This window comes from Hippopotamus amphibius, chromosome X (genome assembly GCF_030028045.1).
Source record: "Hippopotamus amphibius kiboko isolate mHipAmp2 chromosome X, mHipAmp2.hap2, whole genome shotgun sequence".
NCBI lineage: Eukaryota > Metazoa > Chordata > Mammalia > Artiodactyla > Hippopotamidae > Hippopotamus > Hippopotamus amphibius.
In genome coordinates, this window is record NC_080203.1 from 100,011,663 (window position 1) to 100,027,812 (window position 16,150).

Genomic DNA, 16,150 nt, shown 5'->3' on the forward strand with positions numbered 1-16,150 from the left:
TGATGAGTTCCTTATCTTTGTTTATTCTGAAATTATGATGCCTCAATTATTTTAACCAGTTTCCTTTTTAATTAGACCCTGCTTCAAATGTTAAAATTTTTGGAATAATGGAAAAGGAGCTAGGACAATTCTTGCTTTCAAGTAAAACTGCGACTGAGCAGCAGCTCAGCCAGACATCTTGGTGCAGTGGTACTCCAAGCACTGTGGGATTCTGATGACTTCCACTTCACTGGGATCCAGCAGAAGGAAAGTTTTAGAAGGTTCTCCTAATAAGCTCTACCAAAGAAACAGAACAAACACACCAAATACAGTCTTCTATTATGCTTCAAGCATCCTGGCATAGCAAATTTTTGCATATTTGTTGTAAATCTTTTAAAATTCCCATTACTGATACTGAAGTTTCTTTATCCCACCCAGAGATTGAACTGTCAAACATTAGAAGTAAGCAACACATGTGTAACTGAATACCACCTGTTCATCACATTTCTCTCCTTGTTTTACATTTTATATTCTAGGTGTAAGAAGGAAAAGCTCTGAGCGATACAGCTGTCGCACTGGGACAACTGCTGTCATTATGGTAACTTTTTCCTCATTGGCTACACTAACCTGGTGTGAAGCCATGCTAAATGTTACAGCATAACTATAGCTTCAAAGTGATTAACCTAACATCAGAATAAAAAGGCAATGAAAAAGATCTAGAAACAATGTTACATCACCAATTTTCCACATCAACCAAATAATTTAAAGGTTACCAGCCTTACATTGCTCATAATAAAACTGACTCCAGTGGCAAAGAATTAACATGAAACTATTGGTGTGGTTGAAATGGATGGGCTCTGGTTTGTTGCTGTTGGTTTATTTTTTGTTTTTTGTGAAGGAGTTGATCCAACTGCCATACGGCAGGCAACACTGGTTGCAGAGTGCAATGGGTATAACAAGAAAATTAACTTTTGTAGGTTTGGTAGATCTGTGAGTCTCATCAAGAAAAAAGTTTCTTGCTTAAGAATTAACAGTCAAACATTAATATACTATATACACCTTTGCCATTTACACATTAGCATCAGGCCATTTATTACAAAACACTATACACTTTCCACTGCAGGCGGGTTATATATTGACAGCAAATTTCTGCAGATAAGACAGTGAATAAACTTTCCACTCCATGTTGATTAGGAATAGTTTTTCTAGTTTTAAATATTAGCCAGACACAGAAAAAGGTTGGACTGTAAGGCCTGGGTGCACAGTCTTGATGGAACCAGTTAATCAGGTGCGTTTCACTGATCCTTCGTCTGAGGTGGGGATACTTCTTCACTGCCTTCATAATTTTCTTGTGCTCGTTGGCCAGTTCTCTGAGGGTTGTTCATGTGATGTGCTGCTGGGCCTGTATACGGCTGTCCATGCACATGGTTATTCTGGGAGAGGAGAAAGATTAAACTTCAACATTAAAGATCACAGGCTTAAGTTTGTGGAAATGTAAACATTTCTTTTATTCCTGAGACTTACAAAGAGTAAATACCCTTGGGTTAATTATTGGGGGGGGGGGATTGGTTTGAAGGAGAAAAGGCAGCCTAAATGCAAACCCCAAAGTCCCAAACAAGAGCAGTGTAGGTCTGTTTAATTCTTTGGCCAAAGTGACTCTAAGTGCCAAAAATTATTTAGATTCAAGTCTGACAAATAAGGGATAACAGAGTCCATTATTGCTCATGGTAAAAAATATCCACAAAAAGTGATCTGTGAGCTGGAACATCTATTCTCACTCTTCTAAGCACCATGAAACTTCCATACGCGAAACCTGACTGAATGATCATGAGAGCTGTGTGAGCAACAACCCGAAACACAGAATGATGCTAATGCAAAAACCACCACTACTGAAGATAATGGGTGAAGCAGGCACCATGAACATATGAGCTTTCTCAGGGCTGAGGAAAGTAACTCTTCTCTCCTCGCGGATTTGGGTCCTTAATATTTTAAACCCCTGAACTCTCATTTTTCTGTACATTCCCACCAGGCAAGCCAAGAAGATTTTAGGCTTTAACTTTCTATAATTTCTATTATGAAGATAAATATGTTGAATATGCATTTTCTAACTAGACAGCATGTTTCTATTTCCACTCTGAAATATAAGAAAGAATGCTTAAATAATGGTTCTGAAAGCATGGTTCCTAGACCAGCAGCAGCAGCATCTGTAGATTTTTCTGGTCCCACCCCAGACATACTAAATCACAAACTCTGGGGCAGGGCCCACCACTCTGCTACAACAGCCCACACCAGGGGATTCTGATCCTTGCTCAAGTTTGAGTACCACTGCCTCAAAAGATCTGAATTAGTCACATCTGGGATTCAGAAAGAGAAGCTCTCATTTAGTTTCTTCATCTAAATTTATTTAGTTTTGATTTTATAGAAAAATTCATGGAAATCTGTCAAATTCCTGATTTTTTTTTTTTTCTAACGACTTTTACTGTCATTGAAGTCTTGGTTATGCTAAGCAAGCAAACACTTCTTCCTTCATTGCCATGTCTCAGTGTCTTCAAAATCCACTTGCAGACTTAGCCTAACAGGAGATCTCGTCTTAATCCATTATACTAAATATTGATTATCATTTTATATTGATGTGAATAATCACAGTTTTACTAACTTCATCTACTAGTACAAGAGGGGCACACATTTGACCATGAAAAACACCATAGGGGCAAGATCAAACATGCTACGTTGTGACCCCATACCCAACCATTCCTCTTTTGATCATGCCCCCAAAGCTAGTAGGCTAGATAATCCCCCTATTACTTTACAGTCACAACAAACAACTTAGCCATCCTTTAAATCAAGTGTAAAAATTGACTCCAGGGAACAAAACACAGAAAGCAAGCGCAGTGTACCTGCTGATACTGCGAGCCAGGCGAGTGGGGGTACAGCGGGGCATCTTCTGGTGGAGGCGACTCATGCTCATCTGGGGCATCTTGGTCATCGGGCTCCTGATTTTAAAAATTTAAAGATAAAGAATTGTGTGGGCAAATTCAAGTTTATATTTTAATGTTTTTCTATTTGAAATAAAATCTTTAAAATCTAAAAAACTGACCCACTAACAACTTTTACTACAGAGAAAGTAACTGAAAGAAACCTCATTAGGGATCTCTTAGAAATACTAGATTCAGGCAATTTCACAAATATTTCTCTAAGAGAAAGCTCCCTCATTAAGACCACATATAGTATGCGTTAAAGCACACAAAATTTCAACATAATTTTTTTTTTCACCATTAATACATAAACACTGCCCTATAAAGTAAAGAATTACTTTGCTTTCTTCCATTTCTATCTGCTGCACACTGGTGGCTTTTTTTACCTCCTCTGGACAGAGTTCACAAGCTTTTGCAAGTGTCATCCTAGCACTATGTGATCTCTCCAAGAAATAACCATTTGATGTTTCATTGCTTTGCACCGGAGGAGACCAATTGTTATAAGTGTATTGAGGATTGCCAGTGTATGGTCGTCTTTCAAGTTCATCTCCAAGCCATTCCACTGCCCAGGTCCACTTTCTTTTAAGATCTCCATTGCCCTTCAAAAGAAGATAAAAGTATATATGTAAAAGGTTTTGGAATGCTTTTCAAAGTACACTTTAAATGACAACTCCAAATTCTCTTCTTTTAAAACAGAATCCTTGATTCTGATTCAGAGTTCTACAAAATTGTGTGTATATATATATACACATATATATGTATGTATATACATATATAGAGAGAGAGAAGAGAGAGAGAGAGAAAGTAACCCTCACCTGCAGAATCTGGTAAGCAACAGGACAATTGCTGAAGAGGGCTACCATACATTTTATACACTGGTATGCTCTTTTTTGATAGTGATTCTTAGAGCGCTGGATTGTGTCAAACAGCCCATCTCGGTCATCTGGGATTCCTTTAAGTGCATTATGAATTCTGAAAGAGAACCAGATAAATAAAAACTTCTAAAATCAAATAGCAGCTAACATCTACTGAGTGCCTACTATGTGCCATTCAATAAATGTCTCTGATGTAGTCATATAATCTAATGCTAGACAGTAAGTCCTCTTCTTAAACCCTTGAACAGATAAGAAAAATAGAGAGGTTAAAAGGCCTGCACCCAAGGTCATATGGCCACCTCGCACCAACTTATTACCAATCCAAAATGACAAATATTGTATGATTCCATTTATACAAGGTATTTCAGAATAGGCAAAAATCAGAGAAAGCAAGAATAATGGGTACAGTTTCAGTTTGGGATGATGAAAAAGTTCTAGAGATGGATAGTGGTGATGGTAACACAACATTAATTCCACCAAATTGTATACTTAAAAATGGTTAAAATGGTAAATATTTTTTTATGAATATTCTACAATTTTTCAAAAAATATTTTAAACTTACCTGCCTGCAATTCTACTCTAAGCTACATACCCAAGAGAATTGAAAACAGGTGTTTAAAAAATAAAAATAAAAAACTTGTACATGAATATTCACAATAGTATTATTCACAACAGCCAAAAGGTAGAAACAACCCAAATATCCACCAACAGATGAACGAATATACAAAATGTAATGTATCCATACAACAGGATACTATGCAGCCATAAAAAGGAATGAAGATATATACTCTACCATGGATGAATAATGAAAACATTATGATAAGTGAAAGAAGCCAGAGACAAAAGAACACACTGTATGATTCCATTCATATGAGATGTCCAGGCAAGTCCTGGATATTTTGCCTATGGATGGATAAATTTATAGAGCTAGAAAGCAGATTAGTGGTTGTTCAGGGGCTGGGGGATGGGAGGACTAAGGAGTGACTGCTTCATTCAGTTTGGATTTTCCTTTTGGAGGGATGAAAGTGTTCTGGAATTACTCGTAATGGTTGCACAACATTGTGAATGTACTAAAAGCCACTATATTGTATGCTTCAAAATGGTTAAAACAGTGAATTTCATGTTAAGCGAATTTTACCTCAATAAAGAAACATTACCTGTATAGTCAGTAATTTAAAAACACCTTTTGTACACTAAGTATTTTACATAATAGAATGTTCCAAATCAAAATGCAAGTTTGTTTTTGTATTATGTGCACTTATAAAATGTTTTGTTTGGAAATCATGACTGTAATTTTGCAAAGTTTAATCATTTCAGACCACACAATCAAGCATGTACAGGCTTCCTGCTACTTAATCTGAAACACTGCAGTGTGTATTCTGTTTTTACCTTCAGTTTTGTCAGGTGATAATGATCAAGTGCCTTCAAATGCTATTTCCATCAATATCACCTTTGCCTCCCTTGTTCCCCAATGCCTGTCAGCGCCAGGCCCATGGGAGATGCTCCATATATACACACTGCTTACTGGATGACTAAAAGCCCACTATGAGAAAACTGTTTTCAAGCTTGGTGCCAGGGACTCATAACAACAATCTTATCATTACCCAAAAGTCAGATTCCCATGTTTAATCCAGCACACGTGTCTTTAGCATTGCTACTTGCTTAATGAAACAAGAGAGCTAAGATGTGGCTAACTGGTTTAAAGCTATAGATGCTTACAATATTTTCAAAAGAAAATAGTGAAAAGTTACATTTCCACCAACTCAAGTTTCAAATCCTTTGATCATATTGAGAAGAGTACTGGTAGTATTCAAAATAAGCGGCTATAGTTTTTGGAACTACTAAATTTTGTGTTTAATTAAAATTGATTTCTGGTTTAATGCTATTTTGACAATATTAATTCAAAGGTTTGAAATCTATGATGGTAATTTTGGTGGATAATTTGGAAATATTTCATGAATTCTGGCATTTGCAATCCCCACTAAGACTCAAAATTTTAATTTCTCTTTAAGCATTCTGTTGTTATAGAACTTGTTTTCAGGTTTCCATTTTTTGGTTTGTTTATTTTTTTAGTGGCTGCGCTGTGTGGCATGTGTGATCTAGTTCCCGGACCAGGGATCGAACCCATGCCCCCTGCAGTGGAAGCACAGGGTCTTACCACTGTACCGCCAGGTAAGTCCCAAGTTTCTGTTTTAATTATTATATTGACAGACGAGAAGCAGTCTATTATATAGATTCTTAGTTGTTTCCCAACATAAACTCTTATTCTATCATCCATGTAGGGAGGGAAGTTATAAAATCTGGCAAAGTTGCCAACTAATTCCAGTTCATCATCATCTGTATTTGCTCTTGGTATTAAGGATAATGTATTAACCATTTATGTAAAAGGAGGAATTCTGGAGGAAGCTTGAGGGACAGCTAAACTGGATAACCTTAGTCCTAAATTAATAAATATTAAAAATAAAATTAGTAATAAAATAAAAATAAATAAAAATTGCTAAACTCCTAAACCTCTTGTATGTATACCGAGAAACTAGTTATGGTTCATGCTCATTTATTCACAGATTCCATATCTGCAATTTTGCCTACTTGCTAAACTATTTGTAATGGCAAAAAATCAGCTCTTTGCTTTTGTGGTCATGTGCAGAGTAGCAAAAACATCTCAGTTGCCCAACAAACGTTCCTATCTGAAGTGGAACAAAGTGATATTTGGCATTGTTTTATAGTTCATGCTGTAAAAAGTGTCCTTTTCCCCATCTATTTCAGTGACAGCTTTTCACATTTTTGTACTTTGTGCTGATTTCACTGTTTAGAAAAGTGTAGTGCCTCAGATGTGTAGTGCTAAAGTGCTGTCTAGTGTTCCTAAGCCCAAGAAGGCTGTGATGTGCTTTGCAGAGAAAATGTGTTAGATAAAAGCTTTGTTCAGACACAATTTATTGTGAATTCAATATTAATGAGTCAGCAATATATATTAAATAAGGTGTCTTTAAATAGAAACACACATTAAAAAAAAAGCTTATGTACTGACTGGCTGAAAAAAGTATAACCAGAGGCTTGCAGGAACCTAACCCTGTTTTCCCCCCAGGAGCAATGATTTAGTATTTGTTCATTCAGCATTCACAGTGACTTTCAGACCGTAACTACCATGAATAATGGGAACTGATTGTACTTATTGAAGGGACTATTTTTAGATAACCAAATGTTATCTCATGTAATTCTAAAACAAATGTAATCTAATCCTAAAATAACCCTAGAGCATCATTAATGAAATCGAAGTCTTTCCAAAAAAATCCCCCCAAACAAAAAACACACCAATTGAAAGAAAAAGGTTAGTATATTAAGTATGCAACTTGGGCAATGAGAGAAAAAAATTAAAAATTAAATAAAATTGTGAGGGAAGGGGGGACCTTTTTATTCATTCTTGTCTTACGTTTTGTTTAAGACAAAACATCGATTAGATCTCCAAGAGGTAAAAAAATATGTGCTGACAGGTAATTTCAGTTACTCTAAAATTTGGGCAAGGAACAAAAAAGGGTATCTACCTGTGAGTCTGCCAGGAGTCCTCAATCAGTAAGATCTGCAAAAGCAGATCCAAATAGGGCCGGAGTTCATAAGTATAGGAATATGCAACCTAAAAACAGGTAAGACATGGTGAAGAACTTATTCAAAGCAGCGACAGTGGTGATCATTTTGTAATGTGTAATGTATAAAAATATCAAATCACTATGTTGTACACCTAAAACTAATGTAATTGTGAAGTCAATTATATTGAAAATAAAAAAATAAAAAAATAAAAATATAAAATAAAGGAATAACAAATCAAATTATAGACATATGAATGTATGTTTTCCTTTAACCTGCCAGAGAAGTTCACTGAGGACGGTGGATGAGAACGGAGGATTCTCCCAGCAGCAAAAACGAAGCAATTTGACTGTTTCCTCTGAGTTACTGCAGTCCTCAATGATTTTCTTCACATAACTTGTCCTCACAAATAAAATGTCTGCCACATTCTGCTGTATTGGCATTATAGGTTGTGATAAATTAGGATCACCAAAAGGATTGGGAAGAGGAGGATTACCTAGAATACAGATTTGTAATCAGTGAAAAACTAATCTGCTTCTCCACAATAATACCCAGCTTTCACCACAGAAAATAGCTTATGAATTTTTTATTTCATGACAATATTTTAAATCGTTTCCTGAGTACAACAAAGAAAGTAGTATTAAGCATTATAATGATCAGATATATCAAGATGATAAAATGTAAAATTTAAATGCCAACACTGGCATTTTCTCATATAGAAGTTAATTCTTAAACTACTTCCTAAACAAGGTACCAACCTCAGTAGCAAGATCCCCTTTAAATACGTGAAAAAGGTGTGGGACTCAAAATATTATAAAATATTCCAAAGCATGGACTTTTAGACTCTCATTTTATATTTAAGCATCTTCAGAATTACTTTTAATCAGGTACTATATGTGGCCAGCAGTACTTTAAAACCAATGTGAGGAATCGAGTATTTGACTTTACCATTGATTGAAGACTGCATTCTTGACGAGACATTGCAACAGCGGATTAGCTGTGACACTACTGAGTATAATTTGCCTAATTCAGCATACTGATACTTGATTGGAGGACCTGGACCTTCATCTAAAGATACAAGCATGAAGGTAGCAGGTACACTCAATTTCAGAAGCTGTGTCTTCTCCGCCACACCTAAAATAAAGAAGGGAGAAGCAGGAAGAAGAGGGGAAGAATTACATGAGAGGAAAGAATTGGGATGGAAGGGCTTTAAGTAGTTAACTAAAATATTTTTCTGCAACTTTTATGTTCAGAAGATCACTTTTACTTAACATTCAGAGTATTATTTAATCAGAACCAAAAATCTACTGAGTTAGTATAACTGGATTATTATGTATTAAAATAGTTCAGTGGTGACTATGACATTCCAATCCTACTGGGCATAAGGAAGAGAAACACATTCTATGGCCTGGGCAGTCTCAGGAACTAGCTTAATCTGTAATCCTCATCATTAGGTGAATGACGAAAACTGAGAAATAAGAACTCTTTTATAATTTTCCTTTCTTCCTCAGCCAAACTTCTTGAAAGATGCCTAAACTCATTCCCTCTACTTTTCTCATTTTCCCACTCCTCAGTGCATGCCTCTTTGGCTTCTGCCCCTTTTCTGGTTTAAACTAAGGAATAGTTCTCAAACCACAACCATTTCCTCCTCTCTTGGGTTCCTCTCTTACTTTTTTTTTTTACCTCTTCTTGTTCTTATTTGTGAGTCCTCCTTCCTCTGTCTCTTAAAAAGCGATGGTCCTCAAAGCTGCCATATCAGGCTATCTTCTCACACTGTATGCCTTCCCTGGATGATCAAACCCACTCTAATGGCTTCAAGTTTCAGCTGTTTTCATTCAGCTGATTCCAAACTATTTCCAGACAAGTAGATCACTGCTCTACCAGATATCTCTATTGGGTGTCACAGAGATTCAAATTCCCTGTCCACATTCTTCCTCCTGTGTTTCCCCTCTCGGTACATGGCACTACTACCTGCTCAGTGTGTCAAGTTGGAATTCTGGGCATCATTCTTAACATCTCTTCCACGTTCCCCTTCCCTGAATATCCAATCACTCAATCCTACTGGCTTTATCTCTAATAAAAAGCAGCAGAACCTGTTTATTTGTATCCCCTTCACTGCCAGTTCCTCTGTATAACCACAACGATTTTCTGCCTATCGATCACTTTAACAATCTCTAGTCTTACTCCCCTGTAATCCATTCCACACTGCAGCCAGGATGATCTTTCTAGGAGCCATGTCTATTCAAAACTCTACAATGGCTCATCAATGCCCTCAGGATAAAGTCCAGAATCTCTCACAAGGCTTGACAGAATAGCACGATTAGAGAATTCTGCTCACCACTCCTGCCATCCCCATGTTACATCAATTTTAGTCAGACTGAGTAACTTTCATTTCCTCCAATGAGCCATGCTGAGTTTATTCCAAGTCTTTGCACCTGCTGCTCACTCTGGATGGAAAAACTCAACCAATTCCCACATCAACTTCTCCATTAAGTCCTCCACACTCCCCATATCTGGTCAGGTACCCCTATGATGTACTTCCATAGCACTCTGTATTTTCCCCATTATAGCCATAAACATATTTTATGGCAAGTACCTTTTAATTTGCTTCTATACCCCACTAGAAAATAAGTGTCTTATTTATTGCCATGTTCCAAGAAATATAATAAATACAGGTCTACAATCCCTTATCTGAAATCCTGAGATTCAAACAGCTCTTATCATCAATAGAAACAAAGTTCATTCATAAAGTTGGTGTGAAAATCTGGCCTGAACTGACAAGAGGCTATTTACAGTCTTCAATCATCCCCGCTCAGTGTGAATATTCATGTATATGATTACAAAGTGCTGTTTCGGACCTTGCTCTAGGGATATTACATAATGCATGGTATGTGGACTATTTTACTTTCCTTAAATTCAAACAGTTCTGAACACCAAAGCGTATCTAGTCCTAAGGATTTTGTATTAAAGTTTATACACCCATATTTGCTTTTAGCAGGGAAAATTTTAATTAGATGACATTATGGACCAACGATGCATATTTCTGGAATAAGGAATACCTAAAAAGGGTGTTGAACACAGAAGGATTCTTATAAATACCTAAGATTTGGCATTTCTAAGTGTGAAATACAGATTCTCCTGCTTATTTGTGTAATAAATATTCTTTTCAACTACAAATATGCAAGCATTTCCAGTAAGGGAAAAGACAAATGCAAAGTAGAATGTTGCTTATGTTAAAAGGGCCATGGATCAATTGGTGATTAGTAAGTTCACGCACAAAAAACCTGGAATGACAAGGATGTTTGGGTTTAGAACTTAACATAAATAACAGCTAATTTAAGTGAATATTTATATTATCCCCAATTTTAGTTTACTTCAACAAAAATTTACGTACAGACTAAGTCCTTTACCCAAACTTGGTGAGTATTACACATCCATCTGGGACCTTTTGAAAATGTGGATTCTTTGTATTAGCTCTATTATTAGCTGTATTAGCTCTATTATTCCTTGTATTATGCGCTAAGAATTCTTACTCAGTTGATTTGGGGTGGGGCCTAGGAATCAGTATTTTCAAAAAAACAGTTATAGCACCACCGCTTTAGGAGATAAAAATATGATTAAGATACAGATTCTGACCTGTGTCTGGTGCAGAGATAAGACACAGGCATAAATAACGATAAAGTACAAGGTGAAAAGTGCAGTAAAAAAAAAGTTTCAGATAAAATTCACAATAGGTTTTATGAAACATTGTTTCTATCTTACACCAGTTTATATTTTATCACATGACTTAAATGACTTCATTACTTAATACATTCAAACAGAGTTATGAAAACTTAAGTTCTTACCTAAATTGGCATACATTACAAACAGGTTGAAATACTGCTGTAAATGACGCCCATGCTCTGAAACTTCTCTTCTCAGTAGATTTAGTACTGCTCTTAGTAAGTGATCACTCAGGCTTAAGTTGTCATAAGCCTGTACAGGATAAAACATTGGTGGTTTTTTCAGCAACAAGGTGCAGGTACAACATAATTCTCTTTGCATAAAAAAGGGACATGCACATATACATGTTAAATATAGGCAGAAATTTCTGGAAGGACTGATCACACAAGAAATGATTAAAAAGGGTTGCTTTTTAGGAAAGGGGATAAAGATCCAACGTAGATTTCATTATAGAGGCTTCATACTGTTCTAACAAATGGAAGTTCATTTAAATTTATATACAATTTATGTAACAGTAAGTATATAACTAAGCTACTGAATGTAAGTGAATTAACAGAAAATCCTGTTATGTTTTAAAGAGCCCATAATCACTACTCATTGCTGGGAAGTACTTTTAATGGAACTCAGACATCGAGGCATGGGATTATGTGGTTATTGCACGCTCATGCACATTTGTTAGGTAAACATATCAAACAGATGCATGTATATTTGTGACTTCAACTTCCAGGAAACAGAATTTATCTGTAGGCATTTAATTATTAGAAAGAAACTGGGCAATTACCTGACTAGAAGGTCCTGGAGATGCAAAAGGTGAAGGACATGGCCCATCTTGCAAGGAAAAATGTGCAATAAAAACTATAAGTTTTGCAAATGCACCTCTCACTTCTGCACTAGGGCACTCCAGAAGGTATTCAGAGAAGCGATTTGAAACATTAAAAAGGACATTATGAGCAAACCAAAAACGTACATTCTTGCTGTGACGAAGGAGAATACATAATGCATCATACCTAAGACAAAACAAAAATCTATGAATATCAACTTAGTAACATGTTTCCTATAGTAATGTTTCCTATAGTACAAAAACCTATGAGTATCAATTTAATAACGTTTCCTATAGTATCAAATTTAGTAACATGTTTCCTATAGTTTGTACAGGTTCTCTATGAACCAACCAACCCCCCAAAAAATCAAAAAACTTCTTTTACTTCTGGAGGGAGAACCAGTAATGGTAGCTTCTAGCACTAATATCAAAATGACAGATGAATACTATTATTTGGTCTATTCTCACAGAGTGACAAAATAAATAGAAGAAAACTTATACAGTCCTCTACAAATCCATGGCCAAACTCTTCCTAGGTTCTCAATGATGAAACAATAACCCCGTTCCCTTAACATCTTACTAGCAGGATAGTAAATATTGTTAAATCAAGGTATTATAATGGCCTCTCAATTTCCACAATTAGAAACAAACTCATTTTAAGTTTTCACCTTTTTAATCTATAGCTGAATTTAATCTAGGGAAGCTAAAATGTAATAATTTTATGATTAGATAGCTTACACTTTTAAGTATCATCCTGTAATGTTTTGTACAGAGATGTCAAAGATGTGATACAAGGTAACGGAAGCAGAAGCCAGCTTCTGAATAATAAAAGGCCATATTTTACCTCAGTAATTAAATATGATTTCTCTCACTATTGTTACCAAGATTTTTAAAATTCTGCATTCCAAATCTGAAGTGAGATTATCATGGCTTGGAAAAAATAAAGCGGTATATTAAAGAATCATCTAAATGCCAGTAATAATAGGAATGAAAATCCAAAGCAATGTACCAATCACTGGCAGAGCCACGGACTATTTTCTTGGTGTGAAATCCTGTGGTAAAGAGGAACCTAGCGGCAAGCTGAATACTAATCATAGTGATTTCTTCTGCTTCAGGCAACAGGTGATCTTGCCCTATAAAGAAAATGTAGATTAAAAAATAGTCAAACAAATTTCTATACCAAAGCCCCATTTTCATTTTCAAACAAATCTGCATTACCAACAATTTTCCAAGTCCTAACTATGTAAAGCCCCGGAGGCAACTTATGAAATGATTCTTAGTAGTTCAGTAAAGCACACTTCAACTAATGCTTGAGTAAAAAAATAGTTATAACAAACAAAAGCTCCTTTCTCTAAATAGCAAGACAGTATATACCGCTCAAAGCTAACAGTCATCTGAAACAAACAACCAAAAAGAAAGAAAACAAACATGTTGATGCCTGCTAAGAAATCCTGCAAGTAGAAGAGGTATATACTTTATTACTAAGAAGCTAAATTATTGATACTTACCTGGAGGAGGATTTAAGTAAACACCATTACATGTAAGAAGTTTTTTCATAAACTGAAAATATTCCAGACTGTACTGCATTCGGTTATGCATGAACTGCACATTCTGTTTCCGCACACTTCTCTCAATGGCTGACGGCATAATAATCTGATGGGGTCTTGTGGTGATAGCAAGCTCTGATATATATCTTATCAACTCATCACCTTGGTCTATTGTGTCCAATCGTTCATAAAAAAGTATATAAGCATTCCACCACCTTTTCTGGCGCCTGTATGACATACGCTTCATCATGTGATCGAATACTTCTCCCATGTACTCTCCACCAAAACACTGGTTTTTCATTTCTTCATCATCATCCATTTTACATTCAGTTACATCTCCATCATCAAATTTATACCAGCGATTTCTCTCACCATCTCCTCCATTCCTTTGAATGATATAAGAATAGTAATGTCCCCCGCTTGCTTGACCGCTGTGTACAAGCACGCCCACAAGTCTGTATTTCGTGCTTCCTGCTGTCTCACTGTCAGACTGTTCATTCTGCTGTATCAACTGATTCTCTGGGTTTACGTTATCTCCTTCCAGCTTTGCAACACCTGCAACTGTGTAAGGTTCCATGTCCAGCTCGCGAGGAAATTCAAAGTAATCATTAAACTTGATTGCACATTCTCTTTCCCAGTCATAGTCGAATCGTTTTAGTTGGATAGCAAGAACAGGAGGTAATTTTTTAATAAGCAAGCGCTTTACAGTATCAACCTAAAACGAACAGAGCAAATTACTAGATGTTCTCGTATAATCCACTGCAAAAAAACCCCAATTTTAAAATTCTATTATTAAATTCTCAAGATTAATCTGAAAATTTAAGTGGAAACAAATACATGATAATGAACATAATCAGAACAATCCTGTCAGTTGTTATTTTTAAAATGTTAACTGAAACTAATAATACGGAAGAAGCTGATGCCATTTGCTAAAAATTGCAAAAATTAGTAATATAGACATTACTCGCTGCCTGATCTCTATGTTGGCAGTGCTATCTAACCATTATTACTTGCTTGATATTTACTGTTATTTTAATGAAGGTGTGGTTTGCTGTTAGCAAGCTATAGAAATATAATAATAACAGCTAATATTTATTGGGCAGTTAGGTACCAAGTTATATGCTAAGTGCTGCCCAGGTAGTAACATGTTTAATCCTCACAACCCTCCCAAGCAGGTACTACTGAAATTTAAGGACGAGAATCAGGAGTAGTAGAGAGATTAAGTAACTTGCCTCAAGTCTTAGAGCTGTGAGTGGCAGGGAGTATGGCTTTACAGCTCATGATCTCAACCTCTAGATTTTAATACCTCTCTAAGTGGTATGTAAAGTCTAAACAATACAGATGACTTAGAAGCGAGAGGGCTTGGGAGCTCAGAAAGATACACATTATTTACCATACGTATATGTAAACTGTCCAAAGAACTGTTAAATGCCCACGGACAAAAACCAACCAGGTGAGTCTAAAAATCTAATCCAAGTGCTTTAAAAACACAGGTGGTAGAAGAAATCTTATGTGGCTAAATAAAGTAATTAATGGTTTGGTTTCAGCAAACTTCTTGGTCTTGGCTAGTAACTCTGGACATGAGAGGAGAAATGTTTTCCTCTATGAGTTCTGTAGCTTTGAGGAGTTCAACAGCAGGTTGGCTGGATATGGATGAAAAGTGCCTGTGTAACTCAGACAAGAGACTGTGGTATTAAGCTACTGTGACCTCTAAAGTGATTCATTCTTATCTTTACCCATTTTCCCTAGCCCTCCTGGCACTACTTTCTCTCAAACATCTTTACCTGACAAACCTTTAAGTCCGTTATCTTAACTACCTCTCTGCTACCACTGTAACAAAGCAGGGTAGGGAATAAAGAGAGAGAATTTTGAGAACAGAAACAACCATTCTTCCAAACCCATTAAATGTAATCGTAATTATTTTAAACAAAAGTGGGCAATTCATACCTTTTTATTGCATTTTTCACAATGATAAGCATTTGCACCTTCTAATAAATCTCCTTTGACATATTGTTCCAAAGAATCAAGAAGATTTTGGTGATTTCTAATGTCTACATTCAAAGTCGTAAAAGATTCTTCACACTCGTATCTAAAGATATTATTTAAGAAATGATCAAAGAGAATTTATTCCTTAGTTTTCTAAACATCTTTAGTTGTGGACTCGATAAGAACTACTTTTGCAATAGTTATAACACAAAACCTATAAGTTACAAAATGTTACCAATAAATGACAGTTACCATTCATGGGTCCTCTGCTGGGCACTACCTTAGGTTGTTTACAACCCTACACATAACAGGTTCTTTGTCTTCATGACAGATATTTCTCTATCACCATCTCCACATCAGAGATTAGGGAAGTGGGGTTCAGAATATGATTTTGGTCATGATTACTAGGTGAAATGGTGTTTTGAAGCTAGGTCTGTCCGGCTTCACAGCTCAGTCTCTATAGTCTTCTGCCATCATCTGTTTAGATCTATTAATGAGCTAAATTTTCAAATGTTTCTTCTCTTCTGTAACGGAAACCTTACTAAAGCACAAGTTTGAACACACAAATGAATACGGGATAAGCAATATGAATAGGAGCCAGAATCCTACCTTGTGGCAATTTTCTACCAAAGGAACTTTCAGATTTCTCATGAGACATATTCA

At 36.0% G+C, this 16,150-nt stretch overlaps 1 protein-coding gene across 2 annotated transcripts in view; it reads right to left on the reverse strand.

Annotated features, from left to right (window-relative positions):
• Positions 1 to 324: 324 nt before the first annotated feature.
• USP9X (ubiquitin specific peptidase 9 X-linked) overlaps positions 325 to 16,150 on the reverse strand; it is a 92,668-nt gene continuing 76,842 nt past the window's right edge. For both annotated transcript variants that reach the window (XM_057717738.1, XM_057717737.1), the window contains exons 33-44: positions 15,449 to 15,590; positions 13,463 to 14,216; positions 12,964 to 13,087; positions 11,916 to 12,141; positions 11,257 to 11,386; positions 8,360 to 8,545; positions 7,687 to 7,907; positions 7,372 to 7,460; positions 3,770 to 3,926; positions 3,341 to 3,553; positions 2,877 to 2,972; positions 325 to 1,412 (exon numbers count right to left, since the gene is read on the reverse strand). In XM_057717738.1, the coding sequence (XP_057573721.1) occupies positions 1,275 to 1,412; positions 2,877 to 2,972; positions 3,341 to 3,553; positions 3,770 to 3,926; positions 7,372 to 7,460; positions 7,687 to 7,907; positions 8,360 to 8,545; positions 11,257 to 11,386; positions 11,916 to 12,141; positions 12,964 to 13,087; positions 13,463 to 14,216; positions 15,449 to 15,590 (2,476 nt within the window). In that variant the 3' untranslated portion in view covers positions 325 to 1,274. The remainder of the gene's footprint in view (positions 1,413 to 2,876; positions 2,973 to 3,340; positions 3,554 to 3,769; positions 3,927 to 7,371; positions 7,461 to 7,686; positions 7,908 to 8,359; positions 8,546 to 11,256; positions 11,387 to 11,915; positions 12,142 to 12,963; positions 13,088 to 13,462; positions 14,217 to 15,448; positions 15,591 to 16,150) is intronic.